Raw genomic sequence first — 26980 nt, forward strand, 5'->3', positions numbered from 1 at the left:
GAGAGAGAGAGAGAGAGAGAGAGAGAGAGAGAGAGAGAGAGAGAGAGAGAGAGAGAGAGAGAGCACAATAAACTTGCAGGGGGGACACCGGCACAAATCCATCACCTAATGACCATCTGTCGTGTTGTCTGGCACAGTTGTTCCCCCCACCTGGCCTGCCACCTTGCTTGTTGTGGTTGTAGGTCATCGATTTCGGTGCGATAAAAACAAAATGGTTTTCATGTTCGGCGTCGTGGTTACCGTCTCGGATATTTCCTGTTTCAGGTACAGTGAATCTGTCATGTAGTGGAGCTGTAGCAGTGGCATGTATGACAGGCGGTTGATGAGGGAAAGCCATGAAGCAAAGGGAACTTTACGCCGGTATCAGTGGTGAAGCTGTCGTCACAGAAAGATGATCTGATCCCCTTTTGGTGAAGCTGTCGTCACAGAAAGATGATTTGATCCCCTTTTAGTGAAACTGTCGTCACAGAAAGATGATTTGATCCCATTTTAGTGAAACTGTCGTCACAGAAAGATGGTTTGATGTCCTTTTAGTGAAGCTGTCGTCACAGAAAGATGATTTGATCCCCTCTTAATCCTGCCTGCGTGTATAGATATCGCATTTGAACCGTACGTATGGGGGAGGCTATTCTACACTCGCGGGACCCCTCCAGCGCTCTTAAAGTTTCTCCTGACTGTCATATATATACCTTTTAACACTTGTGTTTGCTGTCCGCATTCACAATCTCTTCATCACTCACTTGACCCCCATCACCCACTATTTCTATACAGCAAAAGTGCTTTACGTATCTTTGAGCTAATATGACGCCTCGTTGTTGTATCGTTGTGTTTTATTAGGAACTGTACGTTGGTGACCATCAACTGTTTTGAAAACCATAAAGGACTTTTATGATTAGCTCTTACCGAAGTTGTGTGTAGTTACGTGTTGCAGTTGCCTGTTTGTGCTGTAAGGGGAGGAGGCAGAGAGAGAGAGAGAGAGAGAGAGAGAGAGAGAGAGAGAGAGAGAGAGAGAGAGAGAGAGAGAGAGAGAGAGAGTGGCACCCTTGTATTTAGGAAGGTGCAGAAAGTGTTATGTTTAACGTGGACCACAGGAGTTATTATTCACTGTGATTATAATCTCCTATTATTGTAGTCAAAACAGGCCTTTACCAATAGTTTTCTGGATAAGTGACGAACTTCGTGTATATATATACTGTACATCTTTACTGAGTTAGTTGATTCGGAAATGATAATTATTTAGATGAATGAGATTCCCTCCTGTTGAAAGTGTCACATAAATTCGTTATTTCTACAACAGTGATAAATATCACTAAAGTTGCGACTGTTACGTGACATTTATTTTTAGATACACAGATGTACCTGACTTATTTACTTGTTGTATTGCTAGTGTTGAAGTGGCCCACAGCAACACTGGTGGCCCAGGCCGGCAACACAAAGTCCCTCAGGTCAGGCAGAGCTGATCGACACTGCATCAGTTACCCCCTACTGCAAATTACATTCTCTTTTTTTTTAATGCGTCTGTAACCCAGTTTTTAAATTACACTTTTTCTTCCCAGTACACAGCCAGCGCCCATCACTGATAGTTCCTGAAAGGATATATTCTCTTTAAAAGTAATCGATTGTTGGAAGTGGAGCACCATGACGTTGACTGCCGAAGGAAGGAAGCCACACTGTGGACATGTCTCAAGCCCCGATGACCGACCAATTAAGCCTCCGTCTGGTGGACCTACGTACATCGGACTTGAAGCCTTCACGTCATTCCTTCAGTGTTGGGTCATGATCGTCACGTTATAGACTCTGGAAATTGTATAAAAGATTTACATGTTTTAGGTTCGGGTTATATCTAGAGATGGAGCTTTGATGAGTTGTGGAGGTTAGGTATGGAACATTAAAGTGTATAACTAATTCTTCTCTTTAGCGTAGTAAACCACGCGCCTCTTAAAGCGAGACGTGTTCGCGTACATTACAGCGTTTCGTTACGTGCAGCCCTGGCGTGCTCTCTTCCTCCTCCTCCTCCTCCCACCCGAGCGGTGTGTCACTGTCTTGCACCCAGCCTCTCATGGCATCATAAGTGCTCAACACCCTCCTTCCCTTATATGCGGCTCGAGCTCTATGTTGTTTGTTTTTAATCACTTCACAATCTGAACATTATTGTGCTCAAGGTTCCTCGCCTCCTAGATCTTTGACAAGCAGCTTTCGTCCTGACCTAAAAAAAAAAAAAAAACTTACAGCGAATCCAATTACCGTTGTCATCTCTGAAGAGCTACGCGCTTATTCGTGGTAATACAGCGTTGCTGGACTTCTTTTTTTCTTCTCTCTCTCTCTCTCTTAAGTGGTTAGCCGTATCTTCGCTTACAGATCTCTAAGTCATCAGGAGAGGGTGGGTGGTGGGGTGGCCGGCCACATGTGATGATGCCGTCTAGAACGTGCCACGCAGCCAGCCAGTTGAGTCTGCTTGTCCACCAGTGAGCAAGAATGGTGTGAAATGCGACAACTGTTTTACAGAAAGATCCCGTAAGTCAGACGGTATATTGTGGTTGGTATGAACGGGTGTGAAGGAAGGTGAATTGTAGACGCCGGAGAGAAAATCTGTTCCATTGAAGGGATGAACTTGGATGAGGTAGCGCTTGGAGAGTGCCCTCACCACGCCAGGGGTGGCAGGAGGCAAGTGTTGGTACTAGGTACCACCTGGAAGCAAGATGCCCCGTCCCTCTCTCACGTAGGAGAAGGTAAAGGAGGGGTTTGAAATGTATGATCATAGGAGTGGAGGGAAAGAGGCCACAAGGAGTCTAAAGGCTCCTACACTTTCCCGGGGTGGTAAACGGAGGAATGACCTAGAAACGCCAACACTCGTGAGCGAATATTTTGTATATTATGTTTCCCTCATCGCTACCACTCACCGTTGTGATCACTACGGACAGACATGCCACCAGACTCATCATCACAACACTCTCAGCGTCAGCAACATTGAGGCAATATTAAGGTAGAAGCGTAGCAAAGACGAGGAGGAGGAGAATTTGAGAGTTGAGGATGATTGACCGATTCTCAGAATATGTGCATGGCAGGGAGGGAGGGAGTCGCTGGGTGCTGGAGAGGCGGGTTGGAGGAGGGAACCGATGATGTGTACGTACGTACGTAAGTGTGGTGGTGGAGCGAGATGTAGGCAGGAGGATGGTGATGGTCAACGTACTACAGGGCAGAGTGAGATCCCTGGGTGACGAGAATGTTGAAATACGACGACACCCTGAAGTGGACCGAGTGTGTGGAAGGTTACCGACGAGTGGTGATGCCCGCGGGTCACCACGCTGCAAACGCGAGGATCGCAGTCACTCTGCCTGTGTTCAGAGCCAGATGTTATGAAAGAAGAATGTCTGAAATTTTAAGGTAGTGATCTCCTAAACTTAAAATGAAAAAGATAATTCATCATGTATTAACCATCTGAGGACAGAAATTTTAAGGTAGTGATCTCCTAAACTTAAAATGAAAAAGATAATTCATGTATTAACCATCTGAGGACAGAACTTCTCAGTGTCATTGTAGTCCCTGAAACTGTGGTTGATAATGCGTTAACAAGGCCATGTTTGATTCGTGTTGACCCCAGGCCTATTACACCTCGGGCCTTTGAACCGAGGCGTCTGACCATAAGCCCTACGACAGTGACCTGTGACCTCCCATACCCATGACCCGGGACTCCAGGCCTGAAACGACCTCAGGGGGCGTGATAGATCTAGTTCGTCGATTTTGCCAACCGTTTCAGATGGAAGCGTCGCGTGGTAACCAGGTGGCCAGCGCAAACTCACCACACTGCTCTCTCTCTCTCTCTCTCTCTCTCTCTCTCTCTCTCTCTCTCTCTCTCTCTCTCTCTCTCTCTCTCTCTCTCTCTCTCTCTCTCTCTCTCTACTCAAGCGCTTGCCTTCTGGACTTACCACTGATTTTGCATATTAGTCTAATCGTTTCCTAATTCGCAAATTGCACCATTTTTTCTGGAACTGTTGTTTCCCCGTGACCCACTGAACCAACCGTCGCTTCTACTGAACTGTTGGTGCTTCTGCTGAGCCTTCTGCTGCTGAACTGGACCCTACCGATGCTACACTGCAGACACCCCACTGCTGCTATACTGCAGACACCCCTTGCTGCTATACTGCAGACACCCCACTGCTGCTCTACTGCAGACACCCCATTGCTGCTATACAGCAGACACCCCATTGCTGCTGTACTGCAGACACCCCACTGCTGCTCTACTGCAGACACCCCATTGCTGCTATACTGCAGACACCCCATTGCTGCTATACTGCAGACACCCCATTGCTGCTATACTGCAGACACCCATTGCTACTATACTGCAGACATCCACTGCTGCTACTGCAGACACCCACTGCTGCTATACTGATACCCCACTGCTGCTATACTGCAGACACCCCAATGCTGCTATACTGCAGACACCCCATTGCTGCTATACTGCAGACACCCCATTGCTGCTATACTGCAGACACCCCACTGCCGCTATACTGCAGACACCCCATTGCTGCTATACTGCAGACACCCCATTGCTACTATACTGCAGACATCCCACTGCTGCTATACTGCAGACACCCCATTGCTGCTATACTGCAGATACCCCACTGCTGCTATACTGCAGACACCCCACTGCTGCTATACCGCAGACACCCCACTGCTGCTATACTGCAGACACCCCATTGCTGCTATACTGCAGACACCCCACTGCTGCTATAATGCAGACACCCCATTGCTGCTATACTGCAGACACCCCACTGCTGTTATACTGCAGACACCCCACTGCTGCTATACCGCAGACACCCCACTGCTGCTATACTGCAGACACCCCACTGCTGCTATACTGCAGACACCCCACTGCTGTTATACTGCAGACACCCCACTGCTGCTATACCGCAGACACCCCACTGCTGCTATACTGCAGACACCCCACTGCTGCTATACTGCAGACACCCCACTGCTGTTATACTGCAGACACCCCACTGCTGCTATACCGCAGACACCCCACTGCTGCTATACTGCAGATACCCCACTGCTGCTATACTGCAGACACCCCACTGCTGCTATACTGCAGACACCCCATTGCTGCTATACTGCAGACACCCCATTGCTGCTATACTGCAGACACCCCATTGCTGCTATACTGCAGACACCCCATTGCTGCTATACTGCAGACACCCCATTGCTGCTATACTGCAGACACCCCATTGCTACTATACTGCAGACATCCCACTGCTGCTATACTGCAGACACCCCACTGCTGCTATACTGCAGACACCCCACTGCTGCTATACTGCAGATACCCCACTGCTGCTATACTGCAGACACCCCACTGCTGCTATAATGCAGACACTCCACTGCTGCTATAATGCAGACACTCCACTGCTGCTATACTGCAGACACCCCATTGCTGCTGTACTGCAGACACCCCATTGCTGCTATACTGCAGACACCCCACTGCTGCTATACTGCAGACACCCCATTGCTGCTATACTGCAGACACCCCATTGCTGCTATACTGCAGACACCCCATTGCTGCTATACTGCAGACACCCCATTGCTGCTATACTGCAGACACCCCATTGCTGCTATACTGCAGACACCCCATTGCTACTATACTGCAGACATCCCACTGCTGCTATACTGCAGACACCCCACTGCTGCTATACTGCAGACACCCCACTGCTGCTATAGTGCAGATACCCCACTGCTGCTATACTGCAGACACCCCACTGCTGCTATAATGCAGACACTCCACTGCTGCTATAATGCAGACACTCCACTGCTGCTATACTGCAGACACCCCATTGCTGCTATACTGCAGACACCCCATTGCTGCTGTACTGCAGACACCTCACTGCTGCTTCTTCTGATGGCCCGCTGGTCCTCCTAACTGCACCTAGTTGTTGCCTCTGTTGCTGAATATGTATACACCAGGACTTGTTTCCCCAGTCTTGGTAAATGTATCCACGGAACAAGTCAAACCTCACGTGAGAACTGAACCTTTTGGCCTTCATGGATTAGCCACCCTTCACGTGTCACTGATTATCAGAGAATGAATTATTACTGAACAGATTTACCTCCGTCTCCCTCAGTGTTCGTTTCACTGTGTGGTGCAGTACTTGCTCTAAATACGTAACCGTGTTTACTGGACCACTCGTCATGATCTTATACACATACTGCCCTTAGTCTACAGCATTGCCTACGTTACCATTCCTTACTTACTGTACTCCCAAGTGTTTCTTGTTTACAGACGTTACTTCGTGTATGATGATGTATGGACTCGTATTTGTCCAGGAAACCACGTGGACTTGCACGTAGCGTTGGCCATAGTGTAAGTGACGTGGTTAGGTTCAGAGTTGCACGTAGCGTTGGCCACAGTGTAAGTGACGTGGTTAGGTTCAGAGTTTCACGTAGTGTTGGCCATGGTGTAAGTGACGTGGTTAGGTTTAGAGTTGCACGTAGTGGTCTGCAGAATTCTGGGACGTAGCTAATTGTTTTGAAATATGAGTAATGGAGTGATGGTAATAAGTGGACGTTCCCTCGTAGTGATCTCAGCTGGTACCATCTTTGGGCTGGCGGCGGAGTTGGTCTTGGGGGGGGAGATCGCATCGCTCTGGTAAACCCATCATTGGCATTCCTTCGGTGCCCGCCACCCAAGTCAGCAGCCCTGAGGGCCAGACTAAATATGCCCTAATTATTACCTTACATAGGGGGTTTCCAGCGTGGCACATCTACTGTAAGGGTCGGTAGGGGGGGATGCGACTGTTGAAGCCATCGATGAAGGACTTCCCCAAAAGGTTTGGATACAATGTCGAGAGTTCAAGTCATGGTGACACACTGCCGTAACCCTACCGTAGGATCCTGCCCGATGGACAGAGGGTTCGAGAGGCCAATTTGCTCACGCGATGAAACGCAAGGGGGATGTAATGCCTTCCTCCGCTGTATGTCACTCGTATGTTTTCATGTCTTGATGGGTTGCTGTTCTATTGTTGCTGAGCTAATTAGTCATTCTTTTTTTATTTGAATTTGTTTTCCACGTTCTGGATTAGGTTTTATAGGGGAATTCAGTACACTTATGTAGTTGATTGTGTCATATAGACCGGGTGTTCTATGATCTGGGTGTCCTGTAGCCTAGGTGTTATATGGACCAGGTGTTGTATGGACCGGGTGTCGTATGGACCAGGTGTTGTATGGACCGGGTGTCGTATGGTCCGGGTGTCTTGTGGTGTGGGTATTGTATGGTCTGGGTTATCACATGGTGTAGGTGTTGTATGGTCTGGGTTATCACATGGTGTGGGTGTTGTATGGTCTGGGTTATCACATGGTGTGAGTATTGTATGGTCTGGGTTATCACATGGTGTGAGTATTGTATGGTCTGGGTTATCACATGGTGTGAGTATTGTATGGTCTGGGTTATCACATGGTGTGAGTATTGTATGGTCTGGGTTATCACATGTTGTAGGTGTTGTATGGTCTGGGTTATCACATGGTGTGGGTATTGTATGGTCTGGGTTATCACATGGTGTGAGTATTGTATGGTCTGGGTGTCCTGTGGTATGGGTGTTGTATGGTCCAGGTGTTGTATGGTCTGCATGTCGTAAGGTCAGATGCAGAAGAGGCTAGCTGTAGTTTGTACTGATGGCTGACGTACGTATTACAAACTTGTGGTGGGTGATGTGTGCCTCCTCGCTTGCTCTGTGTACTAGGTGCACGTACGTCTGCATATATGGTCATGCTGCGTGTACATCCATATATACAGGCTTAAGGTATGTCTGCATATACGTAGATGTTGATCTGCATATGTGGAGTGTGTGTGTGTGTGTGTGTGTGTGTGTGTGTGTGTGTGTGTGTGTGTGTGTGTGTGTTTGCAATTTCGGACACAGTGCATTCGTAACGTAGACGGACGTGAGTGTTGACAAGTGTCCATCCGGGATCATGACGAGGGACAGCTGGGGCGGGGTGTGTGGGGTGGTGTTCCCTGAGAGCTGTGGTGTTTACGTTAGTTCAACAGAAGGGAAGGAGGCAGCGACCTGTGAGTCAGCAGCGGGGGGGATGGTTGGTCTGACCTTCAACCCGGCAGTGGGCAGTGGGTCGTCACACACACACACACACACACACACACAGAGGACTCGAGTCGTGTAAATACTGGGCGTTGGGCCGTATAAGGCGCGAAGTGTTCCACTGGTGACACCGTGACGCATCACTGGGCTACTGTGCCGCCTGCTCCCGCCACTCACTCACACCTCCACTGACCACCTGGGAACCCACGGCTGCGTCCATCCTCCGTGTGATGCGGTTGTTGCCACCTGCCTGTGTATGAGAGGCTGTTGAAGGACCTTATCATCGTCCGTGCCGTCGGATGGAGGAGCCTTTGGCCTGACACACCCACACACGCACACACACACACACACACGGTCGGGCCAGCGTGGTCAGTGGTTCCGTCATCCGCCCACCAGGGCCCCACCCTACCTCACTGGTCACGTCACGGGTACGTTGTCGTCATAGCCTGGCAGGATGCCCGTGACCCACTGGTGAAAGGTGTTACGATCAGTGGCATTATCTCTCTCTCTCTCTCTCTCTCTCTCTCTCTCTCTCTCTCTCTCTCTCTCCCATTCGGTCAGTCAGTCAGCCTCTCTATCTATCCTGTCTATCTATCTTTCTGTCTATCTATCTATACCCGTATCTCGCCATATCAAGGTACTGTTCACCTGTACCTTTCATGAGATGTAGATGATTATTATTTTTCCCCCCCTCGCTCACAGTGGCATGTCTGGCCATGATCAGTGTTGTGAGAGGAAGCGCCGGAGGATTACAGAGCTCATAAAGGGTCTTTGTGAGGCTCCCTGTAGTCAGATAATTATAGCATTAGATGTCATATGTTGGTTCATTACGTGAGTTTACCACTCTCACCATCCCGTGAGCTCATCTGGGCCTCCAAGGGTAGCGTTCCTGGCCGTGACGCATTCACGGGCCACCCAGGGTCGAGCGCGTAGTTTCGAATCCTGTTTGTGGGAGTCGGTCCACAGTCAACCCAGCTGTTCATCTAGCCTTAGGGGTTCGTCGGTAAAATGGGCACCTAGCACACACACACACACACACACACACACACACACACACACACACACATATATATATATATATATATATATATATATATATATATATATATATATATATATATATATATATATATATATATATATATATATATATGTGTGTGTGTGTGTGTGTGTGTGTGTGCTATATATATATATATATATATATATATATATATATATATATATATATATATATATATGTGTGTGTGTGTGTGTGTGTGTGTGTGTGTGTGTAGCACAGGAGGCGCTGAACGTGTCTGGCCCGCCAAACACCACCTTGGGGCGTGCGGGCGTGTTTTCTAATCTCTGAGAACACCGACTTAGGGAACTGAGTTCGTGTTCTAATGGCGATAAACACCATCTTTGGGAGTGTGTGCAGTGTATGTTCTGAGCACGGTGTACACCGTCTTGGGGGCGTTCAGCGCGCGTTCTCATTACAACGAACTCCATCTTGGGGTGTTTCACTCTCGTTCTGAGCGCGATGAACAGCGATGAACGACACAGGATCCAGTCTTCGGGCGTCCAGCTATAAGTGCTTGTCTTGTTAGGAGGGGGTGACCAGCGTAGGCAGAAGACCTGGTGGAATGAACCCGCACCTCCCATCTTGGCCATGTCTCTGGCCCACTGAATCATACACAGTGTGGGACTTGCTTGTCCCCCCTCGCCCACCCGTGATTTTTTTTTTTTTTTTTTCAAACTGTTCGCCATTTCCCGCGTTAGCGAGGTAGCGTTAAGAACAGAGAACTGGGCCACTGAGGGAATATCCTCACCTGGCCCCCTTCTCTGTTCCTTCTTTTGGAAAATTAAAAAAAATTGAGAGGGGAGGATTTCTAGCCCCCCACTCCCTCCCCTTTTAGTCGCCTTCTACGACACGCAGGGAATACGTGGGAAGTATTCTTTCTCCCTGGTGGATTGGTTGGTTAATTTGGTCTTTAGGGCCGGAGTCATTAAGGGCCGTCATCGACTAGATAGATTCATGGGTGGTTCTCAGCCGGTGGGGGATTGGGACCCCAGGTTGGCCGACTCAAACCGTTGAAATTTTGATCTATCTACACACACTCCGATTCTACATAGTAATCTACAGGACATCACACTTTATCGAATATGTCACAGATTAGATTTAGAATAAAGATAAATATCTCACTTTTTTATGTGTGAAAATTATTCCATTTATAGTTGTTATCTTTGACTTTTTCTTGTTTTTTTGTTTCTTTGTTTACGTATTATTTGGAATGTAACTTTTGAGTCAGACAATCTTGGAGAGGGGGGGGGGGGGGACCAGACAGTCTTGGAGAGGTGGGGTATCAGACAATCTTGGAGAGGGGGGGGGGAATCAGACAATCTTGGAGAGGGGGGTATCAGACAATCTTGGAGAGGGGGGTATCAGACAATCTTGGAGAGGGGGGGGGAATCAGACAATCTTGGAGAGGGGGGTATCAGACAATCTTGGAGACGGGGGAATCAGACAATCTTGGAGAGGGGGGAATCAGACAATCTTGGAGAGGGGGGTATCAGACAATCTTGGAGAGGGGGGAATCAGACAATCTTGGAGAGGGGGGGGAATCAGACAATCTTGGAGAGGGGGGTATCAGACAATCTTGGAGAGGGGGGAATCAGACAATCTTGGAGAGGGGGGGAATCAGACAATCTTGGAGAGGGGGGAATCAGACAATCTTGGAGAGGGGGGAATCAGACAGTCTTGGAGAGGGGGGAATCAGACAATCTTGGAGAGGGGGGTATCAGACAATCTTGGAGAGGGGGGTATCAGACAATCTTGGAGAGGGGGGAATCAGACAATCTTGGAGAGGGGGGGGAATCAGACAATCTTGGAGAGGGGGGGAATCAGACAATCTTGGAGAGGGGGGGGAATCAGACAATCTTGGAGAGGGGGGAATCAGACAATCTTGGAGAGGGGGGGGAATCAGACAATCTTGGAGAGGGGGGAATCAGACAATCTTGGAGAGGGGGGTATCAGACAATCTTGGAGAGGGGGGTATCAGACAATCTTGGAGAGGGGGGATCAGACAGTCTTGGAGAGGGGGGATCAGACAATCTTGGAGAGGGGGTATCAGACAATCTTGGAGAGGGGGGAATCAGACAATCTTGGAGAGGGGGGGAATCAGACAGTCTTGGAGAGGGGGGAATCAGACAATCTTGGAGAGGGGGGAATCAGACAATCTTGGAGAGGGGGGATCAGACAGTCTTGGAGAGGGGGGGATCAGACAATCTTGGAGAGGGGGGGAATCAGACAATCTTGGAGAGGGGGGAATCAGACAATCTTGGAGAGGGGGGGATCAGACAATCTTGGAGAGGGGGGATCAGACAATCTTGGAGAGGGGGGGAATCAGACAATCTTGGAGAGGGGGGTATCAGACAATCTTGGAGAGGGGGTATCAGACAATCTTGGAGAGGGGGGAATCAGACAGTCTTGGAGAGGGAGGAATCAGACAGTCTTGGAGAGGGGGGAATCAGACAGTCTTGGAGAGGGGGGAATCAGACAGTCTTGGAGAGGGGGGAATCAGACAGTCTTGGAGAGGGGGGAATCAGACAGTCTTGGAGAGGGGGGGAATCAGACAATCTTGGAGAGGGGGGGAATCAGACAGTCTTGGAGAGGGGGGGAATCAGACAGTCTTGGAGAGGGGGGGGAATCAGACAATCTTGGAGAGGGGGGAACCAGACAATCTTGGAGAGGGGGGAATCAGACAATCTTGGAGAGGGGGGAATCAGACAGTCTTGGAGAGGGAGGAATCAGACAGTCTTGGAGAGGGGGGAATCAGACAGTCTTGGAGAGGGAGGAATCAGACAGTCTTGGAGAGGGGGGAATCAGACAATCTTGGAGAGGGGGGGGGGGAATCAGACAGTCTTGGAGAGGGAGGAATCAGACAATCTTGGAGAGGGGGAATCAGACAGTCTTGGAGAGGGGGAAATCAGACAATCTTGGAGAGGGGGAAATCTGACAATCTTGGAGAGGGGGGAATCAGACAATCTTGCAGAGGAGGGGGAATCAGACAATCTTGGAGAGGGGGGAAATCAGACAATCTTGGAGAGGGGGAAATCAGACAATCTTGAGAGGAGGGGGAACCAGACATTCTTGGAGAGGGGGAATCAGACAGTCTTGGAGAGGGGGAAATCAGACAATCTTGGAGAGGGGGGAATCAGACAATCTTGCAGAGGGAGGGGGAATCAGACAATCTTGGAGAGGGGGAAATCAGACAATCTTGCAGAGGGAGGGGGAATCAGACAATCTTGGAGAGGGGGAAATCAGACAATCTTGGAGAGGGAGGGGGAATCAGACAATCTTGGAGAGGGGGAAATCAGACAATCTTGGAGAGGGGGAAATCTGACAATCTTGGAGAGGGGGGAATCAGACAATCTTGCAGAGGGAGGGGGAATCAGACAATCTTGGAGAGGGGGGAATCAGACAATCTTGCAGAGGGAGGGGGAATCAGACAATCTTGGAGAGGGGGAAATCAGACAATCTTGGAGAGGGGGGAACCAGACATTCTTGGAGAGGGGGAAATCAGACAATCTTGGAGAGGGGGGGGAATCAGACAATTTTGGAGAGGGGGGAATCAGACAATCTTTATAGAGGAGGGATCTGACAATCTTGGAGAGGGGGGGAATCAGACAGTCTTGAGGGGGGGATCAGACAATCTTGGAGAGGGAGGGGGGAATCAGTCTTGGAGGAGCGGGGGGGGGGGGGGGTAATGACATACTGACACATAGTGAAGAGGTTGGTGGGACAATAAAAGTTGAGAATTACTGAGTTAGAACCACGAGCTGAGTAACGTCTGAACACGTGGATCTCCTTCAGGATAACTCTCTGGCCATATATGGTTCTTGTTTAGACCTGGAAAGGTCACTCTCTTATGACACGAGTTGTTTATTTAAATACGTATTTATGTATCGACTCTTTTTTTTTCCGTTTTCTTTGTTAGCGAGAGCTGCTTAAGAAGTGAGGTGAGTAGGTTGTGGAGGGGTGTTCCGTGAGTCAGGTTGTGGAGGGGTTTCTCGTGAGTCAGGTTGTGGAGGGGTTTCTCGTGAGTCAGGTTGTGGAGGGGTGTTCCGTGAGTCAGGTTGTGGAGGGGTTTCTCGTGAGTCAGGTTGTGGAGGGGGTTCCGTGAGTCAGGTTATGGAGGGGTGTTCCGTGAGTCAGGTTGTGGAGCGGTGTTCGGTGAGTCAGGTTGTGGAGGGGTGTTCCGTGAGTCAGGTTGTGGAGGGGTGTTCCGTGAGTCAGGTTGTGGAGGGGTGTTCGGTGAGTCAGGTTGTGGAGGGGTGTTCCGTGAGTCAGGTTGTGGAGGGGTGTTCGGTGAGTCAGGTTGTGGAGGGGTGTTCCGTGAGTCAGGTTGTGGAGGGGTGTTCCGTGAGTCAGGTTGTGGAGGGGTGTTCCGTGAGTCAGGTTGTGGAGGGGTGTTCCGTGAGTCAGGTTGTGGAGGGGTGTTCCGTGAGTCAGGTTGTGGAGGGGGTTCCGTGAGTCAGGTTGTGGAGGGGTTTCTCGTGAGTCAGGTTGTGGAGGGATTCGGTGAGTCAGGTTGTGGAGGGGTTCGGTGAGTCAGGTTGTGGAGGAGTTCGGTGAGTCAGGTTGTGGAGGGGTTCCGTGAGTCAGGTTGTGGAGGGGTTCGGTGAGTCAGGTTGTGGAGGGGTTCCGTGAGTCAGGTTATGGAGGGGTGTTCCGTGAGTCAGGTTGTGGAGGGGGTTCCGTGAGTCAGGTTATGGAGGGGTGTTCCGTGAGTCAGGTTATGGAGGGGTGTTCCGTGAGTCAGGTTGTGGAGGGGTGTTCTGTGAGTCAGGTTGTGGAGGGGGTTTTTCGTGAGTCAGGTTGTGGAGGGGTTCCGTGAGTCAGGTTGTGGAGGGGTTCCGTGAGTCAGGTTATGGAGGTGTGTTCCGTGAGTCAGGTTGTGGAGGGGTTCCGTGAGTCAGGTTATGGAGGGGTGTTCCGTGAGTCAGGTTATGGAGGGGTGTTCCGTGAGTCAGGTTATGGAGGGGGTTCCGTGAGTCAGGTTATGGAGGGGGTTCCGTGAGTCAGGTTGTGGAGGGGTGTTCGGTGAGTCAGGTTGTGGAGGGGTGTTCCGTGAGTCAGGTTGTGGAGGGGTTTCTCGTGAGTCAGGTTGTGGAGGGGTGTTCCGTGAGTCAGGTTGTGGAGGGGTTCGGTGAGTCAGGTTGTGGAGGGGTGTTCCGTGAGTCAGGTTATGGAGGGGTTCCGTGAGTCAGGTTGTGGAGGGGTGTTCCGTGAGTCAGGTTGTGGAGGGGTTCCGTGAGTCAGGTTGTGGAGGGGTGTTCCGTGAGTCAGGTTGTGGAGGGGTGTTCCGTGGATGCAGATAATTATCATCTATCCACTGGTGCCACAGCAGGCTACCTCAGCGGTGATGGAAGGCGTTCTTTTAAGTCCAGTCTCCCGTGGTGGTAGGCGGACACATCATTACACCGATGAGGGACGGTCGTCGTCTTTTGCCTCAACGTGATCTAATATTCTCCTTAAAAGACTCTTGTCTGTTGGGTGAGTTATGTCACTTCTGGCCGTCAGGTCATGCTGGTCACTGGAGAGCATGATGCTGCCTCGCCCGGCGACTGCCAGGCGTTGCCACCCTCCCTTCACACACGTCCCGCCACCACCTGTTGAAGCCATTCCCGCCTCCTGACTTCGTATGGGGATCATAGCAGGGAATTTATGAGGTAATCTTGCGGTTGGTACGTCAGGAGGGACGCTAAGTTACCAAGGTGATGATGACTGCAGACGGAGGCGTCGGTGGCGGGAGTTGACGATGTTGCTAAAGAGGCGACTGATTCGCTGGCGGAGGCGCCGGCCGTGCTGTGTACTTGTGTTGCGAGAGAAGTTTTTGAAATTACGGACGAGTTTGATGATTGATGATTTTAATATCGACAGGTCTAATCTCGGGAAAAAGTCCTCGTTCGGACTGGGTCTTAAATGAAATACAAGGTTTAAAGATATAGGCAAATAAGGAGAGAAGAGGAAGAAATAATAATTTTTTGGGGGTGAAAAACTTAACTTTTACAAGAGGAAGAATTGGTGAAGGTTTTAAGGATGTGTAAGACATAATGTTTACAGAGAGCCAGGCCTACGTAGTTGTTGTGGAAAAACATGAATGGTAAACAACGTGTAGAATTCCAAAGCTTGGAGGTGTGTGGAAAGAAACAGACATCACAACCTTGAATCACCAACGCGCACATTATCATCATGTGATCCAGCTGACATTGTGACGAATGTGGTCTTGCTCCTGGCGGAGGTACACATCAGCCAGCTCTCCGTGACTAGAAACCGGGCTAATGGGAAGAGGATCAGCACTGCTGACGGGATTATTGAGGGACGCCTTCATGATGGTGCTGGAAACGTTAGATGTGCTTACAGGTGACGGTGGTGGAAACGTTAGATGTGCTCACAGGTGACGGTGGTGGAAACGTTAGATGTGCTTACAGGTGACGGTGGTGGAAACGTTAGATGTGCTTACAGGTGACGATGGTGGAAAGGTTAGATGTGCTTACAGGTGACGGTGTTGTTGATGGTGATGTTGACGGGGCTTTGAGATGCACCGAACGAGGGTGATGGTGTAACTGTTGACGGAAACCAAGGCTGTGTTGATGTTGATGGAGATGTGGTCTGGGTAATGTCTCTTTATGTTGCCTCGCTCCTCGTCTTTCACTTCTTGTCTCGCTAACAGATCTGTCTCTGTGTCTCTCCAATGCTTCGTTACTGCCCATGTGTCTCGCCTCATTTCTCTCTCACACACAGCGCAGTCCCTCACTTCACATCTCGTGTCTGCTTCTCGCCACCCCGTCATCTCTCTTCATTTCCCGTACCCATCGTCACATCGTCTCTCTGTCTCCTTATCTCCCACCTGCTTCCTCACTCCCCTCCTCCTATCTGCCACTTCACATTGTTTCACATTTCCTGCTTCCCTCCACGCTCCCTACCTCTCATTCCAGATCTCACCCGGTCCTCTCAACACTTCACGCTTATAAATGGCTTTCAGAGGGAAGATGGAAGACTGAAGCGATCAATATATACAGGTCTGACAATCTAGCCATCTTGACGGATAGAGACTCTACCCAGACGATCGTCTTCCTCCCCAGGTCTCACCCACACCCCTAAAGGATCCCCAAGCCACTAGGGGGTGGGTGGGAGCCAGCTATCAGGAACGAGGCTCCTGCGTCGCCAGTCGCTCCTTTCTGGCCATTTCGTCTGTAGACGTGTTTGCGGGTCACACATCCTTGACCAATTTAGGTGCCAAGTCCGCCTCAGGAGGGCGTGGCCGCTGCTACTCCCCCTCAGGTCACGCTAACTTACCTTATCACCAGTGCTCCTGGTCTGGGTTCGCTCGTAATGTCTAGGTCTCCTGCACCTCCAGTAGGTTGTGGTGAGATGTGTTGTGCTCCCTGGCTGGGGCAGGTGGATTTTTCATGCTCAGAGTCTGGTATACCCACGGGAGGGCGCCTGTGCTGGCCTGCTGGGCTTCGGTACTGGGTTGGGGTTCGGTGGCTTGGTGAGGTTCCATCGATACTGCGGTGAGACTGGATAGTGTCGTGAGGTTCGATACTGGGCTGGGTGGTATGGTGAGGTCCGATTGATACTAAGATGAGGTTGGGTGGCGTGGTGAGGTTCGGTACTGGGATGGAGTTTTGTGTGGCATGAGAGGGCAGAATGTTAGGGTGGCTGGTGGAGAGGTATGATAAAGGTCAGTTGGAGTGGCGCGACCGGTGGGGTGGGGAGGAGGCGTGGTGTGTGTGGTGGTGGAGCGGGAGGCCTTCATTACCTCGTCACGAACATTCACAACAACGTGGCTGGTCCTCGTCCGTGTTTCCGTGCTGAGAATAGATTACCGTTCACTATCGGGAGAGGTGCACCCACTCTGTACCCTCCACTCCTGCCGGGAGGATCTCCCTCCAGGACCTCCTTCGTCACGAAGAGAGGCCTTCTGTTATGTGGGAGTGTGTGCCTTCACGTACGGTGTCGCTGTGCATATCACCACCATTCATCCCTCTGCCGCCTCACCACACGGGCGTCGGGGTGTAAAGGAAGGAAGGAAGGAAGCCTGGGAGGATGGGCCACTGTGATCAGGTGTGTCATAAGGAAGTTAGGCAGAGCTGCAGGTGTTGTGAAGATCTGGGTGTCGGTTGGAGCAGTGTGTGTGTGTGTGTGTGTGTGTGTGTGTGTGTGTGTGTGTGTGTAAGGATGTAAGTATGGATGTAAGGGACACGCCAGCAGGTGGTCAGTTATGTGTGAAGGTGTGAGTTTATATGGAAGGGGCACGTCAGTGAGTGTGTTTGAAGATGCAATGGTAAATAAGGGGAACGCTGGTCAGCATGTGTCTCGAGGTGTGCAGACCTTCAGGAGTATTTTCGTTGGAATTTAGTAATGAGGTAAACATACTAAGCACTCGGAGGGGTTAATGGTAGGGTACCTCCCTACCTACGAATACCTGCAATTTTTTTTGGAAGATTTTGCTAGCGCGTATGTCACACCTCAGGCAAATCCAGAGCTCATAGTTAAAAGTGGTGTAAGTTACATTTTGACGAGTGTTACGTGTGAGATGCAAAGTGTGAGTGTGTGTGTCTGTGTACCGAAAGCCAGCAACGCACTGGAGGGAAGACGAGGCAACGGGGTGATGAGGGAGACGACGAGCAGGTAGTAATTGCCTCAGCCTTGGCTTGGCCTGAGGTGCGTCCTGGTCGAACATCAAAGACCTGCGGGTAATGTTCTCCCAGACACTACGCGAGACCTTCAGTACCTGGCCAGGATTTACGTCATGTTACTGAGGATACCAAGGTGTTGATTGGTCATTTCTGGAAAACATGATTATGGGTTTATAAGTGATATTATTGCCCGAGTATTATTGTTATGACCCACCGTGATTTAGGGGTGAGCAATTTGGTTCTTTTGAATCATCAGGCGTCTGTTTGAGCCCCATGGTCGGTCCAGGCAGCCAACTCAGCCGTTCATTTTCACTTTTGACGATAAGCAGCTAGTGCACAACTGGGAGAGGTCGGAATGCCGTCCTTGGGGAAAGAGAAGAAAAGAATGTCAGAGGGACGTGAGTCCTTTGCCAAGTGGCAGCTACCACGGACAAGGCCGCCTGAGTCAGGAGTTCCTTGGGAAGGGAGGGTGGTCACCAGGTCGGCTACCTTCTCACCAGATGACGTGGATGTAATGCTAGCGGAAAGTGATCCTGTTACGGACTCCTGCAGCAGCTGGATGGTTGATCCCTCCACCTGTTGACCCAGCCGTGTCGTACGGTATGTGTTGTGGGGACGGGACGATTATGACCGTTTCCCCAGCAGGAACTTGCACAGGGAATGGTATGTCGCTGAGACCCAGTCGGGTGGTTTGCTCTGGTAGGCTGGGATGTAGGGATGGGTTGTAGGGGCTGGCTTTTAGTGTGTCTTCTTGGATGTTGAAGTGGTCTGTCGCGTGGAGGTGTTGTGTTCCGTGGCTGTCTCGTTGCATCCCAATCATGTCGGTTGTTATCTTCCTGACGAACAACCGAAGCTTCGTTTGCGACTGTCGCAAAACCTCTTTGTGTGATATTGTCGTAAAATGGAGAGTAGGAGACCGAACAGAACCCTGAAGGACAACGCTGTTGGTAGGTAAGGAAGAGGCGGAGGATCCTCGAATTGTGACGAGGAATAATCTGTCAAGAGACGACGGTACACGTGTGAGCAATGTTTACTGTTTCTAATCCTCGGTACAAGTACATACATAGAGTCTAGTCACCAGATCTGTTTGTAATGTGGACAAGATGGTCACGTAAGGTTGTGTGAGTACACGTTGATGTGGTTTATGTGGTTGCAAATAACTACTGAGGTGATGAAGGCGAACCTTGGCTTAGATGTTCGTTATATTGATATACCACAACCCCCTGAACATCAGGGTACGACGCTCGGATGTACTACCCTCGAGTACGATAGTGCAACCCTTGAGCACGACGTTATGACACTTGGGTATTATAGCTCGGCCTTTGACTTGACCCTTAAGGGTGTGAGAATCATGTCGTCTCCAGCACCACTGCCACACTGGGTGAACGATGTACAAGTCGGTCACAGGACGTGTTTGTGTCCACCGTCCTCTTGTGACTGGGTAGAGATATATATTTGTCATATAAGGGTAAGACGATGGTACTGCTGAGAGAGTGTGGGTGTAGTGTTGTTGTGGCAGGTATGGAGAGATGAAGAGAGAGTTCTTAGTCTTAACAGAATTTTGAAGACAAGGACAAGTAACTAGGTACAGACAAAGGGATTGAGTTCCATAAGTTGATATAATGTTGGAGTGTGAACCATTAAGGGACAGGCTTCTCTGTAGCTCCTTGTACACATCAGGTTGTATGAGGCCGCGGGTTGTAGGCGAGTGTCCTCCCCAGCTCCCTGATATGGTACGCTTGGTTGCTATGTGTCCAGTGAGATTTAGAATGTTTTCGGTGAATGATTCGTGATGATCCTAATACTTGCAGAGCATAAGTTGAAGTGATTTGGGCCATATATATATATATATATATATATATATATATATATATATATATATATATTTTTTTTTTTTTTTTTTTTTTGCTTTGTCGCTGTCTCCCGCGTTTGCGAGGTAGCGCAAGGAAACAGACGAAAGAAATGGCCCAACCCACCCCCATACACATGTATATACATACGTCCACACACGCAAATATACATACCTACTCAGCTTTCCATGGTTTACCCCAGACGCTTCACGTGCCCTGATTCAATCCACTGACAGCACGTCAACCTCGGTATACCACATCGATCCAATTCACTCTATTCCTTGCCCTCCTTTCACCCTCCTGCATGTTCAGGCCCCGATCACACAAAATCTTTTTCACTCCATCTTTCCACCTCCAATTTGGTCTCCCACTTCTCGTTCCCTCCACCTCCGACACATATATCCTCTTGGTCAATCTTTCCTCACTCATTCTCTCCATGTGCCCAAACCATTTCAAAACACCCTCTTCTGCTCTCTCAACCACGCTCTTTTTATTTCCACACATCTCTCTTACCCTTACGTTACTTACTCGATCAAACCACCTCACACCACACATTGTCCTCAAACATCTCATTTCCAGCACATCCATCGTCCTGCGCACAACTCTATCCATAGCCCACGCCTCGCAACCATACAACATTGTTGGAACCACTATTCCTTCAAACATACCCATTTTTGCTTTCCGAGATAATGTTCTCGACTTCCACACATTCTTCAAGGCTCCCAGGATTTTCGCCCCCTCCCCCACCCTATGATCCACTTCCGCTTCCATGGTTCCATCCGCTGCCAGATCCACTCCCAGATATCTAAAACACTTTACTTCCTCCAGTTTTTCTCTATTCAAACTTACCTTCCAATTGACTTGACCCTCAACCCTACTGTACCTAATAACCTTGCTCTTATTCACATTTACTCTTAACTTTCTTCTTTCACACACTTTACCAAACTCAGTCACCAGCTTCTGCAGTTTCTCACATGAATCAGCCACCAGCGCTGTATCATCAGCGAACAACAACTGACTCACTTCCCAAGCTCTCTCATCCACAACAGACTTCATACTTGCCCCTCTTTCCAAAACTCTTGCATTTACCTCCCTGTATATATATATATATATATATATATATATATATATATATATATATATATATATATATATATATATATATTCTCTCTCTCTCTCTCTCTCTCTCTCTCTCTCTCTCTCTCTTTCTCTCTCTCTCTCTCTCTCTCTCTCTCTCTCTCTCTCTCTCTCTCTCTCTCTCAGTCGTTCCCGTCCTCGTTTTGATTTTGGAGTATCAGTGTGGAATGTGAATTCTACATTAGCATTTCCTGAATCGAATTTTTCTCCTGCTGCGAAGGATATAGGGAGCCTCGAGGAGCTACTGTCATCATTTTCACCAGCCTCATGTTAAGGCTTCGCATATTCCAGCCTCACTCACATCTTTGATGAGGCAGCAGCTGCTCTCTTGTGCTCTGTCAACGTGAAGGCATCAGCCATGATCACTCGAAGATCCGTAGCATTTCTCCTCCGTGAGTCAGTGAGAAATGCGTCCGTTGTTCTCTCTCTCATCTCATAGTTCCTCAGTTCCTCTGTAGTCATCACTCGTAACATATCCTCGATTACATTCTTTTTCTATGGAGCATTCGGAGGAGGGGCCGTCAGTGGCCTGTGTTGTGTCGAGACCTGGCGAACAAAAGAACAAGAAATCGAGGTAAACAACATGTTGCTTTCAAGGGGCCCGATGGAAGACTTGAGGTTCACATGGTCTCTGGATGTCTCTTTTCTCCTGGTGTGGATATTCTATACTTGTGTATCGCTAGCAGCTGATGATACAGAGCTGTAGGTACGACCACAGCTTCGAACTATTTGGTCAGTACAATTGGCATGATCAGTAGATAGATACATGTGATTTCGTTGTATGTCTGATGTGAGTACGTTATTTTGTATTCTCATTTCCCTCCGTGAAGTGGGAGGCTCATGTCATTGTGCCTTGCGTCGTCATGTCACCTGGCACTCCTCACAGGTGAAGTTGGGGTGACCGAGAAACCTGTGGCATCAGTAATGACCTAGTTCTAGTATGACCCCCTCCCCTGCTAGCGCCTCCCTCCGTGTGCGCCTCGTAACCCCTGGCTCACTCGTCCCTCGTCTCCTTTCTGAACCCCATCTCTGTAAAGCCCCTCCTTACACGAGGCCCTGAGAGGCCAGGCCTCGTCCCTCGTTTTAAAGAATGTTACCCACTTGAAGTCTGGATAGCTTGCCCCCCTCTTCACATGGGAGACGAACACGATGAACCCGAACTCTTAAAAACGAATCCTTGTCTGGGGTCATAATTATGACCACTTGGGAGGAGGCTTGTAGTACATTACTGTCACGTTGGGGTGGCGTCCGGTCACATACACACACATACGTGGAAGGGTAAAAACAAAACCCGTATGGTCTTGTGTACAAAAACTTATATATATATATATATATATATATATATATATATATATATATATATATATATATATATATATATATATATATATATATATATATATATGTATATATATATATATATATATATATATATATATATATATATATATATATATATATATATATATGGTAATTTGTATTCTCGCTGCATCTTTAACATCAAGTTTTCATTTTCATGTCTAAAGCTACACACGTTGATCATAACCAAAACTTTTCATCTCAAACAACTGACGTACAGTTATTTACCCCTATACATGAATAAACATATGAATAATAGATAGATGAATAAATGAATAGATAAATATCTCTTGTCTAACGTGGAGCCTACAGATGAATTACATGTCTCCTCTTTATAGCATTAATATTTGATTGTATATGGTGGAATGTATAAAGTATCTTCAACGTTATGTACTTTTTCTGTACTGAATCTTCTTTTGTTTGTTACAGAATTCAAGAGAAGTATGAAACCCGGCGTGCGCGGACCATAGAGTGGCACGAGTGTGGTTGGGGGTGGTTCTTTCCGTACCCTTGATGCTGGGGTGTCGCCACACACACACACACACACCTCCCGCCAGCCAGCGACGGCACCACCAGCTGGCTAGGAGTCGCTACACTTGGGCTTCGCATAAGGTGAACATGAAGGAATAACCGGCGAAGCTTTACCCCTCAGCTGGGTCTAGTGTGGAATTCACGTATCGGACGCATTCAGTGCAGAAGACAGATGATGTAGTGTTCAAGAATGATACAAAGATATACAGTTACATATATAGGTTTGGAGGTGACCCCCGGCCTTGGCTTGTTATATCGAAGTGGAGGTTAAGTTCGTGTTGTAGGTACAACCCTGACCTGGAGGGAGAGGACAGTGTGTGTGTGTGTGTGTGTGTGTGACCCCCACCTCTGGCCTCCCACACACACCTGCGGCAGGTGTTCACCTCCCACACACACACACACACACACACACACACACACACACACACACACACGCACACACACACCTGCACAGTAGATAGGCTGCTTTGGGGCTTGTCAGCCTTTGGCCCGTTATTTTTTTTTTTTTTCCAGGACATAAAGGAACACAGGACAAACTGGACTTGTTGAAGTGTGTGGTGTTGCGTCTGGCTGCTAACCGCAGGTGGACGAACACTGGTGATGTATCAGATGAGAACGAGTCACACAGGAAGGTGTGGGTTGTACTACTGACGGGAACGCGTGCAGCCTCGTTCACCCGAGTGATTGACAGAAAACTTTTGTTGTGTATGTGTTGGTTGTTTATTGTATTTTAATGTGTTTCAGAAGAGAGAGGGAGACGTAAAGATGAGTCCTGATAGTGCGTGAGTAGAAAGAAAAGGAAAAGAAGAGGAGAGACGTAAGGATGTGTGTTGAAGATAAAACAGTTGTTCGGTGCTGAAGGACGGTGCCAGAAGAGCACAGGAGTCTGGGTGTTTTCAACCTCGTTTTGAAAATTTTCGCCACAGACCGAACCTCTGAGGAGGGCGCGTGAGCCAGCAGTGTCTCATGACTGTACCCGAAGCAGAATGTGATTTTCGAGAAGTGAGTACAGTGAGATGTGACCGATGGGGAACAGGGACGGGGTGCAGGGGGACTTGCCGACGTCCATATTCATCCGCTCCCTGCGAGACCACTACTCGAGCCCCTCCCGCCACGACCCCGGCAGGTCGGCCAGCATGTGCGAGTGCCAGCGACGCTACAGGAACTCCTCGTCCGCCAGCGCCCCAAACCTGGGCGGCAAGTCCTCCGCCAATGGTGTCAACAACAACCACAGGCAAGGGCTCAGGGAGAAGGCGGCGCCCAACGACAAGAACGCCAAGCACTTCGGCTTGTCCTCCAACAGATACAAGAACTACAAGGGCTCGCCCAAGTGGAAGATGGACGGACGGGTGAGTTGCTTGATTCTGTCTTATTTTCATTCTTGAAGTCTTGATTGATTGAGATGAACACTGGATTCAATGTGCTTTTAGAGTGGAGAGACGCACCAGTCTTGTAATACCTGCCCGCGCACACTGGCAGCTGTTATCTTGATGTCACTGTTTTACTTGATGAAGATTCGTCAAGCCTTAACCTGGTATTGGACGTGGTCTATACGCGACCCAGCTCTACTTCCCTCTTCCCATACGATTAGTATATGTGAGGTTTTGTATAATAATAATAATAATAATAATAATAATAATAATAATAATAATGATAATAATAATAATGATGATGATAAGAGTAATAATAATAATAGTAACAATGAAATAATAATGATAATAGTAATAATAATAATAATGATAATAATAATAATAATGATGATAATAATAATGATTCATGACGAGAACCGTAGCTGTAGAGAGTCAAACTTGTTGTCCCCCCTTCACTATACAACGAAGACGCAGGACCCTGATTGCACTGGTACAATTCCCATGTTTTGAAAACTGTGTCGCACCGTTGACGGATGGAGACTTGCTGCACCCGGCATCTCTCTGGGTCGTGAGTATCTTGGGCCTACCCTTTGCTCTCAGCTTAGCTTCATCAGTGATCCTGAAGATGGAAGCTTCGATCCCGTGGTATGGAGTGAACCTGACTTCATGACAATGCGCATGCGTGTGCTTTAGCGCAAGACCTATTCAAGTCTTAGCTTTCACAGCCCATGATATATTGGTGCACGTTTCATTGATGGTTTTTTTGAGTCGTCCAGATGTTGTACACGCATTATTATAAATGTGCATGTGAGGGCGTACTTGTATAACATTTGGGCGTAGAAAACTTCGTGGAAGCCACTACGATGTCGGATTGCGAATTAAACCATCTCCGTATATGGATGCAAATGCATTTTGTACCCTTTGATATTCAAGATTATGGATAGAAAAAAATAACTAGAAATAAAAACGATGTTTTAAGATGAAAAACATTTAATTTGGAGGTTACATCAATTTAAAATACAAATTAACGTAGTTACCCACCTTTCATTTTCTTCATTGTGAACTTGGACCATTTTCTCATAGGAGATGTTTGGTTCAGAGGTAACACTGGTAAATAGAATAGGTCGTTTTATATACCATGTGTGCCAATCCTTGTTGACATTATTTCCTCACTGTGGAACCAGTAATACAATTCAATCCCTGATGCCCGATCCCTTGACCTTTTGTGCTCTCTTGTAACGATCTTATGCGCCACGGCCCACAGGATGGATAGGAGGGCATAATGAATTACCAGCTCTTGCGGCAAAATATTTGAAAAATAATTTTTGACCAAATAACGTAACGCAAGTAAGAATTGTAACTTTGACATGCGAAAGTTATTTCAAACTCATGGAGGCTCGACTAATCGTATGTATTTCATGTGTATTCTTATAGAAGTTTGATTGCTGTCTTTAACAAGGTCTGAGTTCTGCTAGAATGATTATATATATATATATATATATATATATATATATATATATATATATATATATATATATATATATATATATATATATATATGTATATATATATATATATATATATATATATATATATATATATATATATATATCCTCCCCCCTCGTTTTTTTCAATTTTCCAAAAGAAGGAACAGAGAAGGGGGCCAGGTGAGGATATTCCCTCAAAGGCCCAGTCCTCTGTTCTTAACGCTACCTCGCTATCGCGGGAAATGGCGAATAGTACGAAAAAAAAAAGAAAATATATATATATATATTATATATATATTATATATATATATATATATATATATATATATATATATATATATATATATATATATATATATATATTTTTTTTTTTTTTTTCATACGATTCGCCATTTCCCGCATTTGCGAGGTAGCGTTAAGAACAGAGGACTGGGCCTTAGAGGGAAAATCCTCACCTGGCCCCCTTCTCTGTTCCTCCTTTTGGAAAATTAAAAAAAACGAGAGGGGAGGATTTCCAGCCACCCGCTCCCTCCCCTTTTAGTCGCCTTCTACGACACGCAGGGAATACGTGGGAAGTATTCTTTCTCCCCTATCCCCAGGGATAATATATATATATATATATATATATATATATATATATATATATATATATATATATATAGATGTTCTGGAAGGAGGTAAATAGGGTGCGTAAGACAAGGGAGCAAATGGGAACTTCAGTGAAGGGCGTAAATGGGGAGGTGATAACAAGTAGCGGTGATGTGAGAAGGAGATGGAATGAGTATTTTGAAGGTTTGTTGAATGTGTCTGATGACAGAGTGGCAGATATAGGGTGTTTTGGTCGAGGTGGTGTGCAAAGTGAGAGGGTTAGGGAAAATGATTTGGTAAACAGAGAAGAGGTAGTAAAAGCTTTGCGGAAGATGAAAGCCGGCAAGGCAGCAGGTTTGGATGGTATTGCAGTGGAATTTATTAAAAAAGGGGGTGACTGTATTGTTGACTGGTTGGTAAGGTTATTTAATGTATGTATGACTCATGGTGAGGTGCCTGAGGATTGGCGGAATGCGTGCATAGTGCCATTGTACAAAGGCAAAGGGGATAAGAGTGAGTGCTCAAATTACAGAGGTATAAGTTTGTTGAGTATTCCTGGTAAATTATATGGGAGGGTATTGATTGAGAGGGTGAAGGCATGTACAGAGCATCAGATTGGGGAAGAGCAGTGCGGTTTCAGAAGTGGTAGAGGATGTGTGGATCAGGTGTTTGCTTTGAAGAATGTATGTGAGAAATACTTAGAAAAGCAAATGGATTTGTATGTAGCATTTATGGATCTGGAGAAGGCATATGATAGAGTTGATAGAGATGCTCTGTGGAAGGTATTAAGAATTTATGGTGTGGGAGGCAAGTTGTTAGAAGCAGTGAAAAGTTTTTATCGAGGATGTAAGGCATGTGTACGTGTAGGAAGAGAGGAAAGTGATTGGTTCTCA

General features: G+C 47.8%; 1 protein-coding gene across 2 annotated transcripts in view; it reads left to right on the top strand.

The window, feature by feature from the left end:
• The window catches only part of Sarm (sterile alpha and armadillo motif), a 652833-nt gene that overhangs the window by 109247 nt on the left and 516606 nt on the right, over positions 1 to 26980 (top strand). For both annotated transcript variants that reach the window (XM_071690649.1, XM_071690650.1), the window contains exon 2: positions 23387 to 23991. In XM_071690649.1, coding sequence (XP_071546750.1) covers positions 23668 to 23991 — 324 coding nt within the window. In that variant the 5' untranslated portion in view covers positions 23387 to 23667. The remainder of the gene's footprint in view (positions 1 to 23386; positions 23992 to 26980) is intronic.

This window comes from Panulirus ornatus, chromosome 48 (genome assembly GCF_036320965.1).
Source record: "Panulirus ornatus isolate Po-2019 chromosome 48, ASM3632096v1, whole genome shotgun sequence".
Lineage (NCBI taxonomy): Eukaryota > Metazoa > Arthropoda > Malacostraca > Decapoda > Palinuridae > Panulirus > Panulirus ornatus.